Below are 26,114 nucleotides of genomic sequence, written 5' to 3' on the forward strand. Positions count from 1 at the left end.
TTATTACAGTTGAAGAAACTTGAATTTCAAAATGGTAAGTTGACTTGTCTAAGGTCTTTTGAAAAGAAGACTGAGAAGAGTAAATACAGTAGTTGTCAGTAAGTTTGCAAACCCAACCTCCAAGATATTCATACTAAAAAAAATTCTTGGCTGCTGCCTTAAGTAATAAATAATTGCTCAATTATGTTCAAATAAAAATTTTCTCTGGGACAACAAGCATGTACACATCTGAAGAATTTCAAGTTTGTTTCTGTAGCAATTTGGACACATCATCAACTTTCTTGGTTCACAATATATTGATTTTTGTTATTGAGAGAGATTCGGCGAATAACAACAAAAAAATTGGGAATCATTGTTGGGCAGCAAATATTGGTGTTGAAAATCTGGGTTCAAATCTTGTTTCTGATACTTTAACTGAGTGACCAGAGTATGTTACTTCATCTTTCTGAATCTCAATTTTCTCACTGGTAAAATGAAGAGATAGGACTACTTCAGAGGCATCAAATTCAACTAGAAATGAAAGCCACTAACCATACATAAATATATTTGTGGACTACACAATAACCCAATTTTGAAATGTAAGGATATTTATGTTTTATTGTATTTTAATTTGTCTTATTAAATATTTCTCAATAAAGTTTTAATATGATTCAGGTAATATAAATATACTTGTGGATGCATGTTAACCCAATTTTTAAATGTAAGGATATATATGTTTTGTTGTATTTTATTTTGCTAAATATTTTCCCATTACATTTTAAAAAAATTTATTTCCCCCAGTTACATGTACTTTTTTTTTTTTTGGTTATACATGTACATCCATTTTTTACATATTTCTTTATGAATCATGTTGAGAGAGAAAAAAATCAGAACAAAAGGGGAAAACCATGAGAGGAAAAAAAACAGAAGAAAAAGGGGAAAAAAAGTGAAGATAGCACAGTGTTGATTTATATTCAATCTCCATAGTTCTCTCTGTAGATGCAGATGATGTTTTCCATCCAAAGTTTATTGGGATTGCCTTAGATCACTGTACTACTAAGAATAACTAAGTTTTTCATAGTTGATCATTGCACAATTTCATTAAATTTTAATATGATTCAGGCAACATAAATATACTTATGAGTGTACATTAACCAAGTTTTTAAACCTCAGATGTCTATGTTTTATTGTATTTTAATTTATTTTATTAAATAGTTGCCATTTAAATTTTAATATGATTCAGGTAGTATGTTTGACACCTCTAGACTAGATGACCTCAAAGGTCCTTCCCAGGTCTAAATCTGTGATCCTATAGCATAGATATTAAGAATAAGAATCAGGATTTCTGACTCTAGAGTGAGCATTCATTCCATAGCTGCAAATATGGGAGAGCTACTCACAAAGAACACTCATGCCAGAGACCAAGAGGGTTGATAGAGAGCTAGTCCTGGAATCAGGAAAATCTGGATTGAAATCCTACCGCTGACATTTATGAGCTAGGTGACAGTAGGCAAATCATTAAACTTCTTTGTGCCTCAGGTTCTTCATCTGTAGAATGGGAATAAAAATAGTATTTTCCTTATAAGTCCATTATGAGTCTCAGAAATAGGCTTATAGTTTTAGAGTGGGAAAGATCTTAAAGGTTCATTTTGTAGATGAGGAAACTGAGGCTGAGAAAAATTAAGGAACTTGCTCTGAGTCATACAAGCTAGTTTCTGATGCGGGATTTAAACTCAGGCCAACTTGATCCCATGTCCAGGCTTATATCCACAATACTAATGTGTAGCAACAAATGTTTACAAAACAGTTGAGTCCCTCACAATAGAGCACTTGAAAGTAGGAGAAACAAGATTTAGCCTCAGCTCTCTCAGTAAGTAGATGTAAGTGTAACCTTAAACATGTTATTCATCTCTAGGATTTTGTTTTCCCCATTTGTAAAATGCAATCGATCTTATCCTGGTACCTTAAGAAAAAATGTTATTTTTTGTTTCTCAAATGAAAGCCCAAGAAGCTGTCCAGTAGTACTGTCTGTCAAGAGCAAAACTTGTAGGGGTCTTCCCTCCAAACCCAGCACTCTTATCCATCAAGGAAATCATATAATCAAAGTACTTTGCAAGCCTTAAAGCAGTTTATAATCTCATTTTGCATCATGAACCCAGGGGTGTGCTGCTAAATGATTAATGCCAGACTTGGGGAGAGGAGAATGTAAATATTTTCTCTTTCACTTTCTTAAATCTAGAAATCAACAAAACAAATAACTTAGCCATGATTTGTAGATTTCTCCATTTCTTTTTTTTTTAATTTCATTTCTCTTCTTTTTAAAAAAATTATAACTTTTTATTGACAGAACATATGCATGGGTAATTTTTTACAACATTAACACTTCTGTTCCAACTTTTCCCTTCCTTCCCTCCATCCCCTCGCCTAGATGGCAGGCAGTCTTATACATGTTAAATATATTATAGTATATCTTAGGTACAATATGTGTGTGCAGAACCGTACAATTCTCTATTTCCCCATTTCTTAAATCTAATGTTCATACTGAAATTTGAGCAAGAGCCATTTGGAGCTGGCTCCAGCATACTCTCGCATTCTTTGGGCTCCTTTTTCAGAACAAAGTTTTTCAAGGCATAAAATAAAATATATAGGATTGGAAAGGGAACTAATTATCTTGATATATATAAATATTATTCACAGATATTATATACATTTTAAAATTATATATAGAGAGAGACACAAACACATGCACACACATCGAGTTCATGGATCCCAAGGGAAACCCCTGCCTCAGATAGGAATTAAAATTTTTTTTCAATATTATTTTATTTTTCCAAATTCACATAAAAATAGTTTTCAACATTCGATTTTGTATGACTGTGTTTCAGGCTTTTCTCCCTCTCCCCTCCCCAAGACAGCGAGCAATTTGATATATGTTAAACATGCACTTCAGACATGTATTATTTTCATCATCATCATAGTACGGGCACTTGCATAATAACATTTTAAGGTGTGCAAAACGCTTTACAAATGTTATCTGAATTTATCCTTACAATATCCCTGAAAAGTGTTATTATTATTCCCATTTGACGGATGAAAAAACTGAGACTGAGAGAAATGAAATAATTTGCTCCGATCGCGTAGTCAACTGGATTTGAAGGTGGGTTTTCCTTTCTCCTGACCCAGAGCTCCAGCCACTGCGTCACTTTCTCCCGACTCGGTGCGGAGGGACTGAAGGGCCTCCGAAGTCCCTAGCTTCCTGGGGCCGGAGTAGGGCAGCAACTTCACCCGGGACGGGGAGCCGGATCAGGGGGAGGAGAGGAGCTCTTTGCGCGCGCGCGTACCGGACTGCCCGCAGAGGGCAGCACCGCCAGTCAGCGGGGCTCGGCTCCTCCTCCAAAGCCTCGGGCCCGGAGTCCCGCTGCAAAGCGGCGCTGACTTAGGAGACAAAGCCACACCCAGCCCTCTGCGGCTGGTGAGCTGGTGGTGCTCTTCCCCCTTCGGGTGAATCAGCCCCATCTGCACGCAAGCTAGCCGCCCCAGCTCCGAGCCAGCGTGGTGCTCCCCTGCTCCTCCCGCCTGCAGCCTCCTTCTCCTCCTGGGCTCCCCCCGCGCTCTCCGAACCCCAGTCTCCCAGGCCGTGGCAGCAGCCCAGGACCGGAGCCATGTCGGGCATCGCAGCCAAAGTGGTGAGAGATCGGGAGGCAGCTGCCGGCCTGGGCTCTCACGAGCTGGCAGTCAAATACCTCAACCAGGACTACGAGGCTCTCCTCAGCGAATGCCTTGAGCAGGGCACACTCTTTGAGGACCCTATGTTCCCGGCGATCGGATCTTCCCTGGGGTTCAAGGAACTGGGACCGTACTCGAGCAAAACTCAGGGCGTCGTCTGGAAAAGACCCACGGTAGGCAGTGTACTGGCAAGGTGTTCTGGAGTGGGTGGGGAAGCTCTCCGAGCAGGGAGAGGGTCTCGAATCCCTCCCTCCCCCAGCACAGGCTGAGGTAGGAACAAATGCCAAGAGAGCAGTCTGTGTGTCACTTTCTGTCTCCTCTTGGTGTTCTCCCCCGGGACTCTGTAGACAGTAGATATTAAATGGTTGTGGGATTGAACTGAAACGAATTGACTTGAATCCTCCGTTCACAGTAGGGCTCACACTAACGCCAGCTGTTAGCCAACACTGTTAACTAACTAAAACTGTTAGCTGCTCTGAGTAATGAGAAAGGCGCATAGGGCGGTGCGGCAAGTTCTAGGCTATCCGCCCAGCGAAATAGAAGCAGGATCCAGGCGGAAGGAGAAGGGAATCCCTCAGGAAGCATCAGCTGCTCCCTTAGAAAGAGCAGCCAACCAGAGTTCATCTTTGCCGAACATCTGGCCTGGTTACCCTACTGAAGGGATTGGGGTTACTCTGTGCAAAGAACTTATCCTTTGGGATAGCCTGGATACCAGGAGCCTGAAACATGTAATCTTTACTCTGCACACACAATAAGGTGCGAGATTTTCCAGGGAGGCTAATTCGGCACCGGCAAAGTCCACTTAATCAGGAGAAAACTGACACCTCAGAGATTTGGGATACCTTGTTGTGGGCCAAAATCTGAAGATCAAGGAAGAATGGATCCTAGAGGAAAGCGGCTGAAAGGGGAATGTTTGAGGAGCGAAATAGTCTGGTGCATTGTAGAAAAAGCTTGGGAGGTGATGCTGGCTCTAGTACATCTCTACCCTTAACTATTTGGGTATATCAGTTCATCTCTCTGGGACTCAGTTTTCTCATCTGTAAAATTCTTTCATTTCTATACAGAAAGTACTTTGTCTCTTCAATGAAAGCCAGTTGAACTATCTGGTGGTACTTTAACTGGGGGTGAATTTGGGAAGGAAGAGATACTCCAAAGATGCATTTTCATGGTCACTCCTGCTTCCTCAGATCCCTAGGCCAGAAGCTTCTCTCTAATATAGCCTGTTTTGCCAAGGCTCCCATTTCACATATCCATCAACTTCCAGAAGGTCTGAGACAGACAAAAAAGCTGCCTTCTCAGTGGAAATGTCTATTCATTTTGGGGAAGAGCCAACTTTCTGGCCTATATCCCCTTTACTTTTGAAGTATTCATAAACATTCTGTTTATTAGAGCTGGGAATTAGGGGAAATTCCTCTTTAAGATCATTGGGACGACTGAAAAATGATCACCACCTTCCAACCTCTCATCTGGATCTTTCCTTAAATCAACTTTATATATGTAAAACCCCCAAATCTTTAATATAATAATATATAATAATAAATATTATATATATAAATAATAATAAATAATCCTTAATTTAAAATTCCTTATTTTCCTAAAACACAACTGTAGTAATCTTGCCCCAAGCTCTCTTATGAATGAAAGAGAGATTACCTGTTTATTCTGATTACAATGAACTATACTCATCACTGGCCTAATTCAACAGTCTGATCAGGCATCTCTGAGCTACATTATGGACTTTGTCATCTTTCAGAAAGGAAACCAAAGATATGAAAAAAGGTTCTGAAAATACATGGAATAATCATTAACAATAAGAACCAAATATACAACCAGTGTGGGACAACAGGGCTGTACCCCTATTGATAATATGGAGAAATAGAGTTGGAGGGGATAGGTAGGGAGAGAGGATGATTCCTCTACTCTAGGAAGGATCCCAGCTTTAGCTATCCAATCAGCTGACTTCCTCTTTGGACTCAGGGTGGCCATCCATCCCAATGGAGTTCATCATTCCCTCTGTGCCCTTCTGAAGGGCTCCTCCCCACCCCAGCTCTGGATCTCCAGTTAGCTACTATCTTGTGGCACAATTCTGGAGATCAGTGGAGAGTCAGGCACAAAGCAATTGCCACTGATTGTATCAGTGGTTATAGACTGTGCCCCATAGTAAATTCAACCTTAATGTTTTGTCAGTCACTATTATTCTTTGCCCTTACTTTCTGTTGCATCCTCTGAAGATCTTCTTCCATTGTGGTCTAATGGCAAGATCACTAGATTTAGACTGACAGGAGATCGTAATTCAAATTCTGCTTCTGCTACTTACTACCTATGGAGTGTATGTCTCATCATTAGCCTTCAGTTTCCTCATAGGTTAAAAAAAAAAAAAAAAAAGCTAGGTGGCACAACAGATAGACCTAACTCTAGAATCTCAGATCTCTTTTTTCAGGTTCCTTTCATTTTCTGGGTCTCACCAAATCCTAATAATCTCACCCTCTCCAAGTCTGGCTGCACTTTGCACAGCTCTGCAAGAAACAGTCATACCTTAAATCCTCGGCCTTATCACCCCTCCCAGGACCAACCCCAGCAACATTAACCTGGCCCCAAGAGCTAAAATTCCTATGGATAGGAGTGACAGAATGTACTTAACACCTTCTAGTTATAAAGTAACTAGTCACATATTGTGATAAGTGAAAAAGTCAAGAGACAGAGTTTCCGGCTTATTAGATTGATAATAATAAATTTATTAATTAGACTGGCTAATAATCAACAGATTAATGGTCATTGATTTATCTCAGTAGCCAAGGAGTCACTGAATGCTTTAAATACCCTTGTAAAAGGGAATGCCCTGGCAAATAAAAATGAATCTTGAGTGTTGGAATTTAATGAAGAGGTGGGCTAGAAACTTCAGCTCCTCTTGCTAAAAACGGGGCTTGATCATGAGACTCAGCTGCCTCCAGCAAGCTGAACAGAGGAATCCATTTTCAATCAGACCATTCTGGTTGGTTTTTGCCTTCAGGAGCTGTGTGACTCTAAATTCTAATGGAGGACTAGAACAGGTCTGTTCTCCTTGGGACAAGAACTCACCCAGACTGGATTCTATTTATACTCCTCACCCTCAATTCTGATTGGGTAGGGATCAATCCAAGCTTGAGGAACACCCAGGCTTAGGAACATCTCATCAATCAACCATGTCCTTCAGAGACTGACTGATTTTCTATACAGTCAGAACCCTAAATAAGGAAATAAAAAAACCTGGAGCCTAATTAATAATCTAATAATAATAGAAGACAAATTTCTCTCAATATTATCATGTGTCCTTCAATACTTGAATATAAAAAGATTTTTCAAATATTTCTGTTTAGATAGATATGTGATCTCTTCAATGTGCGCAGATCTCTGGACTTGGGAGTCAGAAAACCTGAGTTTACAATCCTACTTCAAACATTTCATGTGCCCTCATCAGAGAAGGCATTATGTCCATCTTGTGGCAGAACCTTTCAAGTTCATGTTGGTCTGCTCGGTCATAATCAGACACACTGTAACTCAACTTTAACACAGCGATGTTATTTTGGTCCTCTATGAGAACTAAGGACAACAATCAGACATTTACGACCTGGATAACCCCAAACAAGTCACCTTCTCTGTTCTTCCATTTCTTCATTTGTAAAATAAGAAAATCGAATTGTCTCTCTAAGGTCCATTCTAGCCCCACATCTTTGTTCCTATTAATCTTTTTCATCCCTTTTCATCCTGTGATTGTTGGCTGTAACTTAACCATGACTCCTTCATAGAGTGACCAGAAGCTCAACATTCTGGAGACCTTCCTCTGGGTTTTTTACATCTCATGAGTAACAAGGCAACACTTGAGGTATCACTCTTATCTCTTAATCTCTCTTACCTCCTTCACTATCCTTAAGTGTCTTTGACAGCTCTTATGTGCTTAGTAATATGTTTTATCTTGTATCCACTATGCATCTCTATATAGTCCTGCAATTTGGATCATTTGGATGTTTCAAGATTTACAACCACATAACATCATGATGTTCCAAGATTTACAATCATGAGCATCATTGAAATAGTACTAATGTTAAGAAAAATGGACCTCATGTCAAGAGGTACTTGAGATCACTGAATGCACAAAACAGTTGCCCAAAGACAATGTAACTTTTCCCTCCAGTTTAATTCTAGACCATAGCAATTAGGTGACTCAGTGAATAGAATAGCAAGCTTGGATTCAAGAAAATCTCATCTTGAGTTCAAATTCAACCTCAGACACTTATCAGCTGTGTAACTCTGGGCAAATTACTTATTTGCCTCAATTTCTCATCTATAAGATGAGCTGGGGAAGGAAATGGCAAGCCACTTCAGTATCTTTTGCTAAGAAAACCCCAAATGGGATCTTGAAGAAATGAATAAATAACAACAACAATTCTAGACCAAGCTCACTGGCAATCTTCAGTGCCTATCGTTGGTCCTATCTATATACTATTAGTATAATTCAATGAATTCTCCATCCAGATCCATATCAGAATAGTGATAATGAATTTTTTTCATCAGTTTAGTTTTTGTTGTGTAGTCTTGGAGATCACTGAGGGGCCCCTGTGGTTTTTATTCTGTGGCTTGATGCCATCTGTATGCTATCATCTGCAACCAGTGGTATCTGAAAGACCTGACAATCTGTAGAATAGTCATCCTCCATTTGGACTCTTTGGAGGATGAGCTTCATGATAATGGTAACACCTTTGACTAGATACATCTCCCAGTTTTATACCTCGGTAATAGTAATCAGAGAAACATCAAACAAAAATCTCTCTTGGAATTTTGGATAAAGAGTAAAAAGCACTAGAAAGGTTCAAATCCAATTTCTTGCTTGAGTGAACTTGCATAACTAAGACTGATTTTTTTCATCTGTAAAATTAGATGATTGGACTAGCCTGGGGCTTCTTAAACTTTTTCCACTTGTTATCCCTTTTTACCTGAGAAATTTTTCCATGACTCTAAGTATGAGATATATTAGATAGGTATACAAACCAATCATTTATTGATAAATAAGTCACAATTTTGCTACCCCCACATTCAGTCACGAGACCCCATAAGGGGTCATGACTCACAATTTAAGAGACTGGGGACTAGGTGACTTCTGAGATCCCTTTCAGCAAGAACCTCATTATCTTAACATCCTTACTGTTCTTTGCCTTTCATTTTATCTTCATGTGCTTAACCCAACACCTGGTACATAGTGGGTACTTAATAAATGCGTGTGTAACTGATTACATGAGAAACATTTTGTTGTAAGAGAATCTTTAATGTCCTACCAAGTCAAAAGCATTTTTTAAAAAAACCTTCTATTCTCTGCAATATTCAGACAATTTTATGACTATGTAGATATAGTCTATTGTAAAAATCATCTGTAAAGACTTCCTTCCCAGTGTGATGTTTTCATCAAAGATTTCCTTGATTCATGGATTTATAGATCATTCTCATAAACTTGTTTCTCAATAGAATTTGAGTTCTTTGAGGGCAGAAATCATTTTTAAAAATTTCTTTAGTACCCAACATAGTTGTTGTTACTCAGTTGTTTTAGCCATGTCTGACTTTTTGTGATCCCATTTGGGGTTTTCTTGGTAAAGACACTGGAGTGGTTTGCCATTTGCTTCTCCAGTTCATTTTATAGTTGAAGAAACTGAGGCAAATAGGGTTAAGTGACTTGCCCAGGTTCACTCTTGAAGCCAGATACAAACTTGGGAAGATAAGTCTTCCTGACTTAAGACCCAGTAACCTATCTCTTTTGCCTTCTAGCTGCCACTGGTAGTAGTCATTTAATAAATGCATGTTGATCAACTGATTAATAGGAAAGTAGATATATAGTTCAGGAGTTACTGACATTTTTTCCATCACCTTTTTTCTATTAATAATACTATCTGTGATATTCCCCCTTAGTGGTTGAGTGTCTCACTCTCTGAGAGATCTTAAAACCTGTTCCCTTAAAGCTTTCAAAATCTCATTGATCCAACACAGACTTCTGGTTATAATTCATTTAGTACAACTTCATCTTCTTCAGTGCCATTTTTGTAGCATATTGTGTACCACTGTGTATCAAATCCAAAAGTAATACCTCTATGTATCATCTGTTATGATTCTTGAATGCATCATAAAAATACTAATAATTGTATTCTATTATCTGTTGTTTTCCAATATAATATTGAAATAGCATTAGGGACTCCATTTTGCTTTTATCCACCATTTTCTGAAGTTAAATTTCAAAGTCATCTGAAGAAATTCTAAGAATACACCCAAGATTCCCCATTTCCCAAGATTCACCCAATTTAAAAGAATTGCCCCAAACAATCCCCTTTTTCTCCTCTCCTCAGAGTCTTCTGAATGTCTCCCAGTTCCCTCCAGCTAACTCTCATCTTTACCTCATTACCTCCAAATCGTCTTCTTCAATAAGGACAAATGTCTTTCATTCTGTTTTCTATTCCCTCCCAACGATATTAACTGCTGAGTTCATAGTTACTAAGAGCCTTGAACTCAGTTTGCTTTGCAATCACATGCAATGCTAAATAAATCTTTAGTCTGGATGATACTCGACTTTATTACTTAACTGTAATGACAAATTTCATCTACAAGTGGTTTAGGGATGATCAGTCTTTGTTGGGTCTCACCAAAAGTTTTCTGACATCTTCCATTCTGTCAAGTAAATATTACAACTATTAGCATCCCTATTTTAGTTAAAGAAACTGATAAGAGAGATTAAGTGATCAAGGTAACTTAACAAGGGAGTGGATGAGGCAAACCTTAAACCCAGATTTTTTAAAATTCAGTTCCAGGGCTCTTACCTGGTAAGTTGAATCTAATATACACTTTTATTATAAAGAGGCTGCCAAAATCAGGGGCCAATTCACTCAGTCAGCTAGATTCATATTGGAATAGCAAAGTCAGTGCAAAATTTGTTCCATTTGCCTGAGCAGATAAGCAGCCTCTTTGTCCTATCATAACTAGCAACAACCAAATAGAGGTTTTTCTGTGATGTACTGATTGTACAAAAGGACGTATCTACCCTGCTGTAAAATGTGATTCAAAAACTACTTCCATGTTAAACTGAATTAAGGAGAGCTGAGGACCAGAGCAGAATCCAAATTTACCCTGGGAAACTCTCAAGGAATACTAAAAGAGGGCACAAACATGAGGGGTTGGGATGAACACACACATACTGTCTCTGTCTCTGTCTCTCTCTCTCTCTCTGTGTCTCTCTCACCCACTGTCTATGCAAAATTCATAGTAGATTTTCAGAACTTTTGATAGGTGTACCAACTCATACTATGTTGTGTAATCTAAGTGCAAAGAATAGCCCAGATTTAAATTCTCACTTCCTCTGTGACTCTAGGAAGGCACTGGTTAGGACCAGGAAACAGACACACCCTATTCTCCTGACAAGTCCTAAGCCAGAATTCTCAAGAGCTAGAATCTGGTTCTTGTATGATTGTTGTCCTCAGGGACTAGTCTCCTTCTTTTTTTTTTTTTTTTTTATTTTTTATTTAATAATTACATTAAATTGACACTCATTTCTGTTCCGATTTTTTTTTCCCCTCCCTCCCTCCACCCCCTCCCCTAGATGGCAAGCAGTCCTTTATATGTTGGATATGTTGCAGTATATCCTAGATACAATATATGTTTGCAGAACCGAACAGTTCTCTTGTTGCGTAGGGAGAATTGGATTCAGAAGGTATAAATAATCCGGGAAGAAAAACAAAAATGCAGATAGTTTACAGTCGTTTCCCAGTGTTCTTTCTTTGGGTGTAGCTGCTTTTGTCCGTCATTTATCAATTGAAACTCAGGTCTCTTTGTCAAAGAAATCCACTTCCATCAAAATATGTCCTCATACAATATCGTTGTCGGAGTGTATAATGATCTCCTGGTTCTGCTCATTTCACTTAGCATCAGCTCATGTAAGTTTCGCCAGGGACTAGTCTCCTTCAACCAGTAACAGAAACCAGTGAAGTATTGTGGACAGAGTGGTCTGCTACCTACTACTCAAGGGGCCTTAAGTAAATCACTCAGCCTTCCACGTCTGTTTCTTTATCTATCAAATCAAGGAGACAAATTAAATGCTTTTTAATGCCCCTTCTAACTACAAATTGGTAATCCACAAATGCTCATTACAGACCTGCAATGTGCCAGATGCAGGAGATACAAATCCAAAAATGAGACAGTTCTTGCCCTCAAGGAGCTTACATTCTACCATCCTAAGAAACAAGCCTGGAATTGATAACATCTCATGTTTATAGTGCTTTAGCATTTGCAAAGCATTTTATAAACAGGAGATTTGAACTTCATGACAATCCTGTGAGAGAAGTATTTTTATCCTTATTTTATGATTGAGGAAACTGAGGCAGACAGTGATGAAGGAACTTGCCCAGATTCACGCAGCTAAAAGATATCTGAGGCAACATTTTAATATGTCTTTCTTAACAGAAGCTAAGTAGCTCTTGGCTCTTGGCTTATCTGGTTGGCAAACATTTATTGTCTGTTCCCTTAAAGCAAAATTGTGCAGATTCTGGAGATACAAGCAAAAAGAAAGACAGTCCATGTCCTCAAGGAGCTTATATTCCAGTGGGAGGTGAGGGGTAGGACATGAGCAGAGGCTCTCAGAGTGAGAGTGGGAATCTCAGGCAGTTGTGTAACTAGACACATAATTTCCCTCTCTTGGCTTCAATTGCCTTATCTGTAAAATGGGATAACAGTTCTTACACACCCTGCCTCACAGAGTTATTATACATTGTAGAATACTTTAGGAATATGAGCTACTAAAAAAAATTTAAAAGGAGCCACAAGATGTCATCTCTACTTGTAAAAAGAATCCCCTCTAAAATGTGTCATATGGTCTAGCATTTGTTTAGAAACTTTTAATGAAAGGAAATTCATTTCCTCCTTAAATAGCCCAGTTGAGTTTGAGGGGCCTCTAATTGATAGGAAACTTTTCCTTACATCAAGCCATCTTTGCAATCTCAGTCTGTTCCTCATGACTCTAGGTGATACAGTGGGCAAAGGGCTGGATCTGTAGTCAGGAAGATTTAAATTTAAATTCTCCCAGATATTTGCTAGTTGTGTGACCTTAGATAAGTCATGTAACTTGCCTCAGTTTCTCCAGTTGTAAAACAATTTGGAGAAAGAAATGGTAAACACTCTAGTATCTTTGCCATGAAAACCCCAAAAGAGGGTGTTATGACTGAAATGACTTAACAATAGTAAACCTTCCTCTATAAATGTTACTGTTTTTGTTACTGTTATTATTAATGCTCTCACTGCCTCTCTTAAGCTGCTGTCATACAACTCTTCCTTAAGCGCAAATCTAGTCCTGTCACTCTTCTGCTCAAACATCTCTTTGGCTCCCTATGACTTACACAGTAAAAAGTTTCATTTCTTTTACCTCTTACTCACAGTCTGGTGCCACTTTATCTTTGGGGATTTATCTCTTAATTTATTATTCCCTTCTACACACTCAAGGTTCCTGTAAAACTGAAACCCACTCACCACCCCCCTGCACATTTCTAACTCTTGTCTCTGTACTTTTGCTCATGCTTTCCCCTTTACCTAGACTATTTTAGCTTGACCCCTTTGCCTATTTAATTACTATCCATCCTTTTAAGTTTAACTCACATAACACTTCCTTCATAAAGCCATCCCTATTCCCTTCAGTGAATGATAGTATTCTTTCTGTATGTCCTCAAAGAACCTCACAGAGCCTCAGTTTTCTCTTCTATAAAATGGGGATAATAACAGTGCTTCACCTGTAAGAATCAAATGAGATAACATATTTGAAATAATATATGTTATATAAATGCCAGCTATTTGTGCTTGGATCATATTTTCCAGGAGGAGGATAAGATGTAGGAAGGCAAAGACCAAGACTTATCTAAGCATCAGGTTATGACCTGATTCTTGACCAATCTCTCTTTGACTAACCTATATAACTTATACTAACCTTCAACCTATATAGATAATGCCTAAAAATCCTGTAGGTATTATGCCCCAGGGAGGATTTCCTCTAAAGAGGAGGGAAGATCTAATAAGAAATTAGACAACTTAATTAGGATGATAATTGGACCCTGGTGGGGAAGGACATTGGCACTAACAGTACTTTATGGATCTTGTCCTCAGGAGATCTGCTCTGATCCCCAGTTTATTGTTGAAGGAGCAACTCGCACAGACATCTGTCAAGGAGCCCTGGGTAAGTGACTGAGAGACAAATCTTCACCATATCCTAATAGTGGTGGAGTCTCTTTTATCTTTGACTTTTATCTCCTTTAAATCTAGCATTTTGATTTCCCTTCTCAAGAGCTTTTCCAATATAATATTGCAGACAATTTTAGTACTCTAAAAGAGCTGGTATTTGATCAGTCTTTTCAATGAAACAGATATCCATCCCCTATAATTAATACTTTAGTATTAATTAGTATTGTTCATGAGCTCCTGTATTCCAAATAGTTCATCCTCTAGTGACCAACTCTCTGGAGATGGACCTCTTCAAAATTTGCTAGACTGGTTTTCACACAGCTTAGTAGACTTTGCCAGATCTTGCCTTCTACTAGTACAGCCTTTGAGAAATTGTAATAACCTTCATACCATGATAAGGTGTCAAAGTGTCCAAATCTCACTAAATGAGACATGGCTCATAAGAAAGGTACAGCATTTATTAGTATTTATTAGTGCTATTATGTCACTCAATCATGTCCCACTCTTCATGACCTCATGGACTATCACACATGAATATTGTCCATTGGATTTTTTTGGCAAAGATGCCAGATTGGTTTGCTATTTCCTTTTCCAGTTCATTTTCTAGATAAGGAAACTGATGTTATATACAACATTCTTTCCCGTCTATGAACTCTAGCCTCTGCAAATCAGCAAGGGGAAGTTTCTTCTCTTTATAATTTCATAGCACTAGTTTTAATTCTTTAGTAGTTTTTCTTTTTTCTTTTTATATTTGCCATTTTGTTTTGTTTACAAACCTGTTTACTTTGATCTGTTCACATAAAGCTTTCCATTTTTCTCTATATTCATCTCTCATCATTTCTTACAGCAGAGTAAAGTGATTTGTTCAAGGTCATAGAGTGTCTGAGATCAGATTTGAACTTGGGATTCCTCTCTCCAGGCCTAGTGCTCTATCTACTGAGCAACCTAGGTGCCTCAACTGCTGAGCACTGCTAAATGCTAGAAATATAAATATAAACAAGCAAGACAGACCCTGCCCTCAGGAAGCTTACATTCTAATGGAAGCAGATAGTACAAAAAGAGAAGATGGGAAATAGAAAGGAAGGTATATATCGGTGGTATGGCATGGAGATGGCCAAGATCCAAACAAGATTAGTCAAAGCTGACCTAAGAGAACCTAACTGGTTGCAAAGATGGAGCTCAATGTTCCAGTAAGGGAGGTGGAAATGATGAAACAAATGGAGATAGCATGATGTGGAGAGAACCAAGAAGTGGTCACAAAATCCCTGAATTGGGAAAGATCTCAGAGGTTCAAATTTGCCTGGCATATAATAAGTGCTTAATAAATGTTTGTTGATTTAATTTGACTTGAATGTGTGAGGCTGGAATAATCTGTACTTTACTAGAGGAAATTTTTTCTAGGACGATAAAACCACACAGCCAGGAAACAGAGCAGTGGAACAATTTTCGTGCTCTAAAAGAGCTGGGATTTGACCAGAATTTCCAGGGAAGCAGATATCATCCCCTACTAATACAGTGGAAGAATATAGTGGAATGCTGTTGTTAGAGGGAGTTCTGACCACTAAGCTCAACCTAACTTGTAATAACATCATCACAGCCATCCCTCTGCTCTCTAGATTATCTGCCCAATTTACGGGGAAAGTGACTCACTATAGTAGAAAAGGAAACTGTGCTCTGATAAAAGGAAGTTAGTAACACCATTGGATTTATGTCTTTTAACAGACAAAGTCACCATGGTATCATAACAGTAGACAGGCCGTTGTTATTGATCTAAGAGTATCTGTTATATTCATTCAAAAAACCATATTCTATGGAAAAGTTGAATCAGAAGCATATCTGAAGCCCAAATCTTGGTAAGTTTGTTTCTGAATGTAATTCATATTTTCATTTTAATCTACAAAGAACCTGAAAGCTAGGCTGTTGCTGGCGATAAAAACCTTCCTGCAGTTGAAGCCACGGGCACACTAGGATTGAACATTCTCAACTGTGGCTTCTTGTGGCCATTGTTCAGAACACACATGGAGTCTATTTATAGCAATAAGGGACTATAGTAGTATGGGTGAATAAAATACATTTAATAACAAAAGAGGCACATTTTTAGCCATTAGTTTATTTCAATTTTTTTATATCTTTTATTAATATCTTTTGGTTATACATTATCCAGATTTCCCCCTATATCCCTACTCTACCCTTTCCAGACAGTCATCCCTTATAACAAAGACATTTTTAAAAGGAACAAAGGCATTTTAAAAAAGGAAAAAAGAGGAAGAGACTCCAAAAATCATTTTTAAAAATCTGACGTTATATGCAACATTCTTTTCCTATGGACCTATGGACTCTAGCCTCTGCAAATCAGCAAGGGGAAGTTTCTTCTCATATCTCTTTTGGGGGGCAATCTTGTATTTTATAATTTCATAGCTTTAGTTTTGATTGTTTAGTAGTGTTTTTTCTTTTTATATTTGCCATTGTGTATGTTGTTTACCTAGCCTATTTATCTTGATCAGTTCACCTAAATCTCTCCATTCTTCTCTATATTCATCATGCTCATCATTTCTTACAGCAGAGTAATATTTTGTTACATTCCTAGATTTGCTTAGACATTTTCCTGTCAGTGGGCATCTACTTTGTTTTTATTACTTTGCTACTATAAAAGTGCTGCCATAATTATTTTGTTGCATATAAAACACTTCTTTTTGTTAGTGACCTTCTTGGGGCATGTGCTTACAAGTGGAATCTTTGAATCAAAATGTAGAGACATTTTAGTAATTCCATTCACCTCATTATAAATTGCTTTTCAGAATAGTTTTATCAGTTACAGGTACTAGTGTGCCTGCCTCTCTACCACAGCTCCAATATGAACTATTTCCATCTTATTGCTAATTCACTGAGTGTAAGATGGAGCCTTGGAGTTATTTTGGCTTGCATTTATCTTATTATTAATTAATTAGAGCATTCTTTCATATAGTGATTAATAATTTGCAAATGAAAAAACTATTTTTTCATATCCTTTGAGTAGTCTGCTAGAGAATTAGCCAACTTCTTCAAGCAAATATTTAATCAGAACTATCATACTCTGTTCTGCTCAGACCATAGTATTTTGTTATGTTTGGGGTCTGATGTCTTAGAAAGGGTGTTGATAAAGTAGGAAATGACCAGAGGAGATCCATGAAGTTTCATACTTTAGTCCATACCACAAAGATCAGCTGAAGGACCTGGGGATATTTTGCCTTGAGAAAAGAAGACTAAGGGGAAAATACGATGGGAAGATAAGATTGTCTTGTCAAAGAGAAATTGGTCTTGTTTTATTTGGCTCTCAGGAGTAGAACTCATAGCAATGGGTAGAAGTTGCAAGAAGCAAATTTAGGTTTGAAGAACTTCCTAACCATTTTTTTTTTTTTTTGCTCTTCAGCCATTTCAGTCATTTCCAATTCTGTGTGACCTCTTATTAGGGGGTTTTCTTGGCAAAGATACTGGAGTGGTTTGGCATTTCTTTGCCCAGTGTCACACAGTTAATAAATGTCTGAGACCAGATTTGAACTCAGGTTGACTCCAGGCCAGAACTTTATCCATTGTGTCACTTAGCTGCCTTTCCTAACAGTTAGAACCCTCTGAAATTACAATAGGCTACCCTCTGTGGTTTTCCTCACCACCACCAGAAGTCCAGAGGTCTTCATACACAGTCTAAATGACCACTATAACAACAACAACAAAAACAAATAACCACTACTTAACCAACATTACCAAGGGAATTTTTTAAAGTGTAGTATACAATGAATTGCAAATTCTTGTACTTTACCTCCATAAAGTAGAGTGGCTCTGTTCCCTTCTGACTGCTCCCAAGACTGATCCAGGTGTTGACAATAATATTGACTCATGTTTTATGATGCTTTAAGGGTTACAAGTGCTTTTCTCCTGACCCTGTAATGTAGGTAGGGCAAGTTTTATTATCCCCATTTTACAGAAAAAGGTACTTAGACTCAGAAGAGTAAAATGATTTGCCCACAGCTAACAATAATTTAATGTTTCAAATACATCCTTTTCATTTGATTTTCAGAACCACATTATGAAATAAGTTCTAGCCCAGACTTGTGATGTCTTTAGTAGAGGGAGTTTCCAGCTCAAGAATGTCCCTTCACCAATGCAAGGCAACACTTCCTTGGCAACTTATATTCTGAAATTGTTGCCTAGAGCCTTATAACATAAAGTGACTTGCTCAGAGTCACATAGTTCATAGAGGAAGGACTTAAAGCCAGGTCTCTCTAGCTCTGAGGACAATTCTCTAACCTTACCGGCTCTCATGCTGCTTAGGTTAGGTGCTCGGGGATTATTATTCCTATTTTACAAACAAGAAAATTGAGACTCAGGTAAAAAGTGGCCCATTACAACTATGATCCAAGTCTTTTGGTCCAAATTTCTATTTGATGTTCTAGGAGAACATCATGGAAGAATGATAAGAAGAGGTCTGATCAGGTCACAAACTGATAACCCCTGAAGAATTATTTCAGTCCAGATATTTTTGTTATTAAAATGAATGTACTGAGTATGAAGGAAATATCTGGGGGGAGCAAATTATAAAACCATGCCAAAAAAAAAAAACCCAGAGCTGGTTTGGATCCACAGGCTAAATGGTTAAAAACCATTGTTCATTACTTTAATTTGGATGCCTGAAATACCAGAGCTCATTTTAAACAGAAAACAAGCCTCTCTGCATTCTTGAGCTCTCAGGAAATCAACCTGCAAATGAGGTGTTCTGAAAGTATTGCTCACTGCCAAAAATAGGGATCATATATTTAAACCTTGAATGTAACTCAGAGGTCAATTGTACTAAAAAATTGGTCAATATATTACTCAATATTTGGCCCAATTGAAAGATTATACATGAAACAGAAGTTAGATTAGTAATCTCAGCACATAGTTATGGAAAGACCACTGAACTTTGGTTCAAGGTCTAGCTCTTCCACTTTGCCATGTGATAGCTGGTCATCTTCCTCTGGACCTCAGCTTCCCTATCTGTAAAATGGGGGCAATAACACTTGCATGATAGATTTTACAGAGAATATATAAAACATCCATGATTCTAGTGATGTGCGTGCTCTCTCTCTCTCCCCTCCCCCCTTTTCTCTTCTTGCTCTTTCGCTCTCTATTGCTCTCTCTCCCCGACAAAACTCTGGAGTCAGAATCTTTCCAGACTTGTTTGGATTTCTTTGGATTTGGTTTTCCTCATCTGTAAGAGGAGTTGGACCAGATGATCTTGGAATATTTATATTTATTTTGATTTTGATTTCTTTTGATATTTGTGATCCCCTGATCTCGTCAGTGATTTGGTAAAATGGTTTTTAGGATTATAATGGCTGAAAAATTTATCTCCCTGCAACTAAGGTATTGATGACTCTTTCCAAATTTGGTTCTGCTGGCTCTCAGATGGAAGACAAAATCTGTCACCAGGTCCATACTCAAAGCCTTTCCTTCCACATTGGTAAAACCATTTGTAGCTTTTGTTCTCCTGGTAGATAGAGGGCTTGAGAACTGAAGATCACTTCCTTGTTACAATGATGAATCCAATTTTGGACTTTAGTAGAAGAAAGAAAACACTTTGTAAAATGTGAAGCACCATAGAAACACAAGTTAATGTGCTCTAAAGATGGTAGCAATGAGGCTCACAGAACCCTCATTAGAGAAAAAAGCTTTGTGAAGTATTAAAGACAAAATGGACTTCTTAAAGCTAATTGAGTTTTTTTTTTCCTGTGGGTCCTTTGTTTATATATGTGTGTGTGTGTGTGTGTGTGTGTGTGTGTATGAGAAATTAGAGAAACATAGGAAGACTTGCATCTTTGAGCCTCAAGGAACAGTTAAGCAAAGCTGCCAGAAACACTGACCTCATCATACAACATACACTACATATCATATCTATCACCCCCCACCTCAGTACTATAGGAAGAGGTACTCCTACATCTCTTTTCTGGGGCTGGGATTAGTCAATTATGATTATTCAGTCTTTAGCTTCATTTTAGTGTTAACATGGCTACCATGTATATTGTTTTCCTGCTTCCTCTTAATTCACTATGTATCACTTCATGCAAGTCTTCCTATGTTTCTCTAATTTCTCATAGATGTCATTCCTGACAGTATTATGATATGTCATTACAATTCACATACTATGGTGTGTTCAGCCATTAAGCACTTAAATGCTTACTTTTTGCACTCTTAGTTCATTCAATTAATGTGGATCTGTTTGAAGGAACTATGTATATTTCCCTGGAAAAAAAGAAAGACTAAGTTGAAATATGATAATTGTCTGTAAATATTTGAAAGACTGAAGGGTTTAAAGCCCACCATCAATTGTGGTTGCCTCCTAGTTGTATGAATGTCAGCAAGTTGTTTAATCTCTTTGGTCCACAGTTTCCTCCTCTGTAAAATAAGGGGGCTGGACTAGCTAGTCCCTTCCTAGCTCTGGCTTTAGAATCCTTGTGATCTCATTCAACCCTCACAGTAGTTTCGGGATGTAAAATGCTATTGTTCTCTCCATTTTTCAGATGGGAAAATTGAGGTTCAGAGTACTTAAGTGACTATTAGAGGAGAAAAGGAAAAAGTAGAAGGCCCTGAGTCTGAGGAAGGAAGTAGGAATGGGATTAAAGGGAAGGTAAAAGAGAGGATGTAGTGGGACCCAAATGCAAATTTGCCTTTTTCAGTTTTGCCCAGCTGTCCACCCTGTGCATGTGCCTGTGGAATCTGGTATAAAATGAATTGAAGGAAGACCCTGCCAGAAAAAGATGGGAACTACGGCCTAGCCTTGAGAGAGGCTTCTGTAGCAATGTTTTCTCTCTTGGGGGGACTTTTTTGTTTGTTTGTTTCTTCCTGTTATTCTTTATTCTTTAAATATTTCTACTGCTAATAAAAATGTGTGTATATAAAAGAGAGACACAGCAGTCAGAAAGAAAGAGAGACAGGAAAAGAGACAGGGAGAGAGAAAAGGAAGGAATGATAAGGAGTAGGAGGGTAAAAGGAGGAGGGGAAGAGAGAGAAATATCTTTCCCCTTACACCATCAAAAACAGAGACTAAGGTATCTTCTATTTATACAGGGTGTCCATAAAGTCTTAATGTAGTTTTAAGCTTTTGTAGACCTGTTATGTGGCAATAGATTGGATTTTCCCTCTTTGGCCCCAGAGGGCAGAATTAAGAACCATGCACAAAAGTTGCTAATGGGAAAAATTAGGTTTTATGTTTTAAAATTTTAAAAATTCCTAAAATTTCCAAAGCACTATAGTGCTTTGCATAAGGAATATTAAAATAGAGATTCTTAAACTTTATCCACCCCTTTTTGCCTGAGAAATTTTTACACAACCCCAAATATATAGATAAATAAAATAGATAAACAAATCAAACGTTTACTGATAATAAATCATAATTTCATGACTTCCATCTTCAGTTATAAGACCTGATATGGGATCAGTTAAGAAGCTGGGTATTAGATGGTAGTAAAAAATAGCAGCTTGACACAACAATATAAATTCTAGCCTAGGATCAAACTACATGAGTTCAAGTCCCAATATCTGTGAGTCACTGAACTTCCCCTGAAACCTCAGTTTCCTTATATGTAAAATGGAAAAGAGAGAGAGAGAGGGAGAGAGAGAGAGAGAGAAATCTTTGTCCTACCTACTTCCCAAGTCTATTATGAAGTTTAAAAGAGATAATATATAAGGCAAACTTCCCTGTCTTTCTTTTCTCCCAGAAATGTTAACTGATAAATCTGAGGGCTAAGGGAAATATATATGTGTATGTTTGTGTGCATGGGCACACACACACACACACACACACACACACACAGCCAATCTGGCTCTTAACTTAGTCAAGCTTACTAAAGGAGACTGTTTTTGCCAACTCATGACTCATGAGTCATTTTCACTACTGCCTCGGCACAGTTGCACCCACAGAGTACTATCATCAGTGAGCATAAAGTCTGACAACTGTAGGACCTGAAAGGCTCTTAGAACTCACTTTTCTTTTTTATAGTTGAGTTAACTGAGACTCATGGAGAAGAAAAGTCACATAATGAATGATGGATGCCAAGGAGGGCAATCAGCATGGTGAAGGGTGGTGGGAACTCATATCTCCTAGTAATATGGAGAATATTTAGACTCGGGAAAAGGCCTAGACGGGGGAGGAGAGAGAAGGAACGTGACAGATGTGTTCAAGGATTTGAAGGCTTGTTATGTGGACAGAGGATTAGATATGGTCTGTTTGGCTCCCTAGGGCAGAATTATGAGCCATGGGCAGAAGTTGCAAAGAGAAAAAATTTAGGCTTTCTGTTAGAAAATTTCTTCTTTTTTTAGTTTTAATATTCAATTTTATTTTCAGTTTTAATTCTCTCCCTCTTTCCTCTTTCTTCCCACTTAATGAGAAGAAAAAAAAACAAAACAAAACATAAATTCCGACATTAGCCACATCCAAAAAAAATTAAAGAAAAAGAAAGAAAAGAAAATATGCATCAATTTTCCTCTCTTTGTAATATATTTTTTTCCCTACATTTCAGAAATTTTCTTAACAATTAGAGTTGTTCACAAGTAGCATGGGCAATCCAGAAAGGCAATGAAGTGTCCTTCCTTAGAAGTCTTTAAGCAAGGTCCAGTTGAGTTGGGTATGTTACAGCTGGTGTTCCTTTCAGATATGGTTTGGGGTTTAAATGGCCTTCCAGGTCCCTTCTAACTTTCAAATTTAGCAGTTCTCTGAGTTTTTTTTTGTGAATTTATAGTTATCATAATTTTCTAAGATTTGACTGGAAGTTCTCTCTACAGCAAGGCAATAGTTAATTCAAAATGAAACATCTGCCTGCTTTCCCAGAATTTCCCAGAAATTTCTGCTTTGGAGCATCTCCAGATTAATTCAGATCAGGTTACAGAAGCAAGCTGACCAAGGACCACATGCGCAGTGCGGAAAATGGTTGTTGTGGAGAATCAGCTCTGCAAAGAACAGCTGTTGCTTCCACCAGCTTGCACTTGCTCAGTTTGCTGGATATATACATTTGACAGAGTGCCATGCCCCCTGTCAAACAGGGCTTTGGGATTCCAAAGATATCCAGATCACCAACCATACTTTTACAGGTAATTTCCACATGAAAACAATAAGAAAGGGTAGAATAAAGCCCTAGATTGGGCACCTCTTTGTGCTGGCCATTTCTATTGCTCTCATATTGCTCACACTGACTGACGTTGCTTCTTGGGCCCTGAAGGATACCAAAGTGTTCACTTCCTATTATTACGGCAAGAGTGCTGAATTTGAAACTGAAGACTTTGTTTTTACTTACTACCTGTGTGATCCTAAGAAAGTCATTTATGACCATCTCTAGACCTGTCTCCTCATCTATAAAATGAACTTGGACAAATTGTCCCTAAATTTCTTCCCAGTTCTAAATCTATAACCTAATGACCAAGGGATCTCTGAGGTCTCTTCCAGCTTTTTCATCTATGATTCTTTAACTTAACAGAGTGGTTCAAGAGTTTCTACTACAGAAATCTAGTTTTCTGATCTAGCTGTGATATAGTGATGTAGGTTGTATAGTCCCAGTATAGAGGGGTTAGAAACAAGTTAGATTGAATTGAAATTAAAGCCTGCTATATGACTTTGGACAACTCACTTTACATTTTTCTCATACCTTTGTTTACTATTCTGTAAAATAGACATGATAAGATATCTCCTATATAATTCACAGGGCTATTGGAAGCCTACAATGAGCTAATATATGTAAAGCACTTTATAAGCTATAAAGTCTATATGCATCACCTATTATTATTATTAGTGAAGGGGGATAATGATATTTTACCCTGAGCAGGCAGTTATTTTCTGGCACTCCTAGATATCAAAAACTTAGATTCTCTATCCATTCCAAGTCCCAGTCAGAAAAAAAAAAAACCTACTATAAGAGACCAATAATAACAATAATAAAAATAACACAATGCTCTAAGATTCTTAATTCACATATATTAACTCAGTTGATTCTCATAACAATCCTATGAGATGGGTGCAAGAGGTATTTTTATTTCCATTTTATAGATGAGGAAATGAAGGCTAAAAAAGGGTGACTTCACTGCCTAATAATTAAGCCATAGAAGGAAAGATGTGAATCAAGTGTTTTCTTTCTCCAAGTCCAGTTCTATCTGCTAAGCTGGTTCCCTACCATTGAATATCATAGATGGAAGGAAAGCATTGGGGCTCCATATGTTTCATCAAGAACATGACACAATTGATGACTAAAAATGGAGAACAAAATACACTCATTTGTTAAATATCCAGTCTATATGTTGATCCCTGAATCAAGGTTGAGCTTGAACCAAGCCAAAGTTGTTTATACTGTTTTGTTTTTCAAAAACAAAAAACCCAAAAAAACTCACATCTAATAACTCAGAACTGGAACCAAACAGATATAAGGATTTCTTGATTTTCCTGGGCAGGACAGAATCAGGTTATCTAAATAGTCCCTGAAATAAAATCTCAAGCCGCAAAGACATATGTGCAAAAATGATCACTGTAGATAAGATTTTGTTGAACACATTAAGGTTTACAAAGGGCTTTCCTCATGACAATTCTATGGAGTAAGAAGGAACAAGAAATATCACTTCATCTTAGAACCGAGAAAAGTAAGGCTCAAATAGGTTTGTGTCTGGTCAAATATCACATGGCAAGGAGAGCAAGATCAGAATTCAAAGCCCAGGGCTCTGACTCCAAATACACAGAGTGCCAGAGCCCCAGCCATCCTCCTGCCTCTCTTTGCTGTGACTCTCAGTATTTTCACCCTCCAAAGAGGCAAAGAGAAGTGAAGAAAATGGGACTCTCTTAATAGTATCCTATTTATGTAATACTTTGAGGTTTAGCGCTTCACTTGTCTTATGTGAAAACTGGGCGATTTCTATATTTTACTAAAGAAGAAATCTTCTATATTTTATTAAGAATAAAACCAAGATAAAAACACATATAGTGGTGCCAGGCAACAGCCCAGAGATAAGACAGAAAACGTCTTAGAGCAGAAGGAAATAAGATATATGTAGTTTACCAGTTCCTCTCTAATTCACTTCCCTTTGCACCTACTCCTTCATAGAGTTCAATATGGCAAGGCAGCATTGTATATGTAGAACAGGGCTTCTTAAACTTCTTCCACTTGCGACCCCTTTTTGCCTTATAACTCAGACAGCCCAGGTTTATAGGTATATAACATAGATTTAAAAATCAAACATGTATTATATAGATTGCTTGCTGTATAGGGGAGGAGGAAAGTGGGAGGGAAGGAGAAAAGTATGGAGCACAAGGTTTTGTAAGGGTGAATGTTGAAAACTATTTTTGCATACATTTTTAAAAATAAAAATCTATTATAAAAAATCAAAACTTTACTGATAATAAATCATAAAGAAATTTATTTTAAAATGATTTTTTGGTATACATATAAGTTTACCATTATAAAATGTGATGTATATGATTTCTTGTACATATGAAAGCAAATGTATATACTAATGAAATGGATGTGTCTGTTTATTTTAACATAAAACATAAACATAAAAAAAACATTAAATCTTGGTGGAATATTTGATATTGCTAGTCATAGAGCATTCAGAAACCTTTTATTGTTGCCAAATATTTCATAACCCCTACATTCAGTTACATGACCCCATAGGGAGTTACCCCCATAATTAAGAAGCTTTGGTGTATAGGACACTGTATTTGGACTCAGGAAAACTTAGTTCAGATCTTACCCTGGATACTTAGAAAGGCAGCTGGGTAGTGCCACGGATAGAGAGCTGAGCCTAGAGTTAGAAAGACCTGAATTAACATATAGCCTCAGATATTTCCTAGCTATATTAATTCTTCAGATATAAAATGGGGATCATAATAATATCTACCTCCAAGGATTATGAGGATTAAATAATGTAATATTCGTAAAATGCTTAACACAATTGCTTATTTACACCAGCACAAAACCTGGCACATAGTAGGCTCTTAACAAGGGTTTACTGATTGAGCAGCAGATTAGCATCCAAAGACAAGACAGGAGGAGAAGGCTGCAAATATTCAGCATTGACATCAACACCTGCTTCTTCCACCCTGATTCAGCAGGTTTTCAGAGGCAAACTTTTTGGTTAATTGATGTCCCCTTAGAGTTGGGGAATCTCTCCGCCCAATCCCATGTGGGTTT

At 37.7% G+C, this 26,114-nt stretch overlaps 1 protein-coding gene across 1 annotated transcript in view; it reads left to right on the top strand.

Annotated features, from left to right (window-relative positions):
* Window positions 1-2,332: 2,332 nt before the first annotated feature.
* CAPN2 (calpain 2) overlaps window positions 2,333-26,114 on the top strand; it is an 84,421-nt gene continuing 60,639 nt past the window's right edge. Inside the window, exons 1-2 of the mRNA XM_051993375.1 lie at window positions 2,333-3,878; window positions 13,861-13,930. Of these exons, the coding sequence (XP_051849335.1) occupies window positions 3,642-3,878; window positions 13,861-13,930 (307 nt within the window). The 5' untranslated portion in view covers window positions 2,333-3,641. The remainder of the gene's footprint in view (window positions 3,879-13,860; window positions 13,931-26,114) is intronic.

Source organism: Antechinus flavipes, chromosome 4 (genome assembly GCF_016432865.1).
Source record: "Antechinus flavipes isolate AdamAnt ecotype Samford, QLD, Australia chromosome 4, AdamAnt_v2, whole genome shotgun sequence".
NCBI classification, from domain to species: domain Eukaryota; kingdom Metazoa; phylum Chordata; class Mammalia; order Dasyuromorphia; family Dasyuridae; genus Antechinus; species Antechinus flavipes.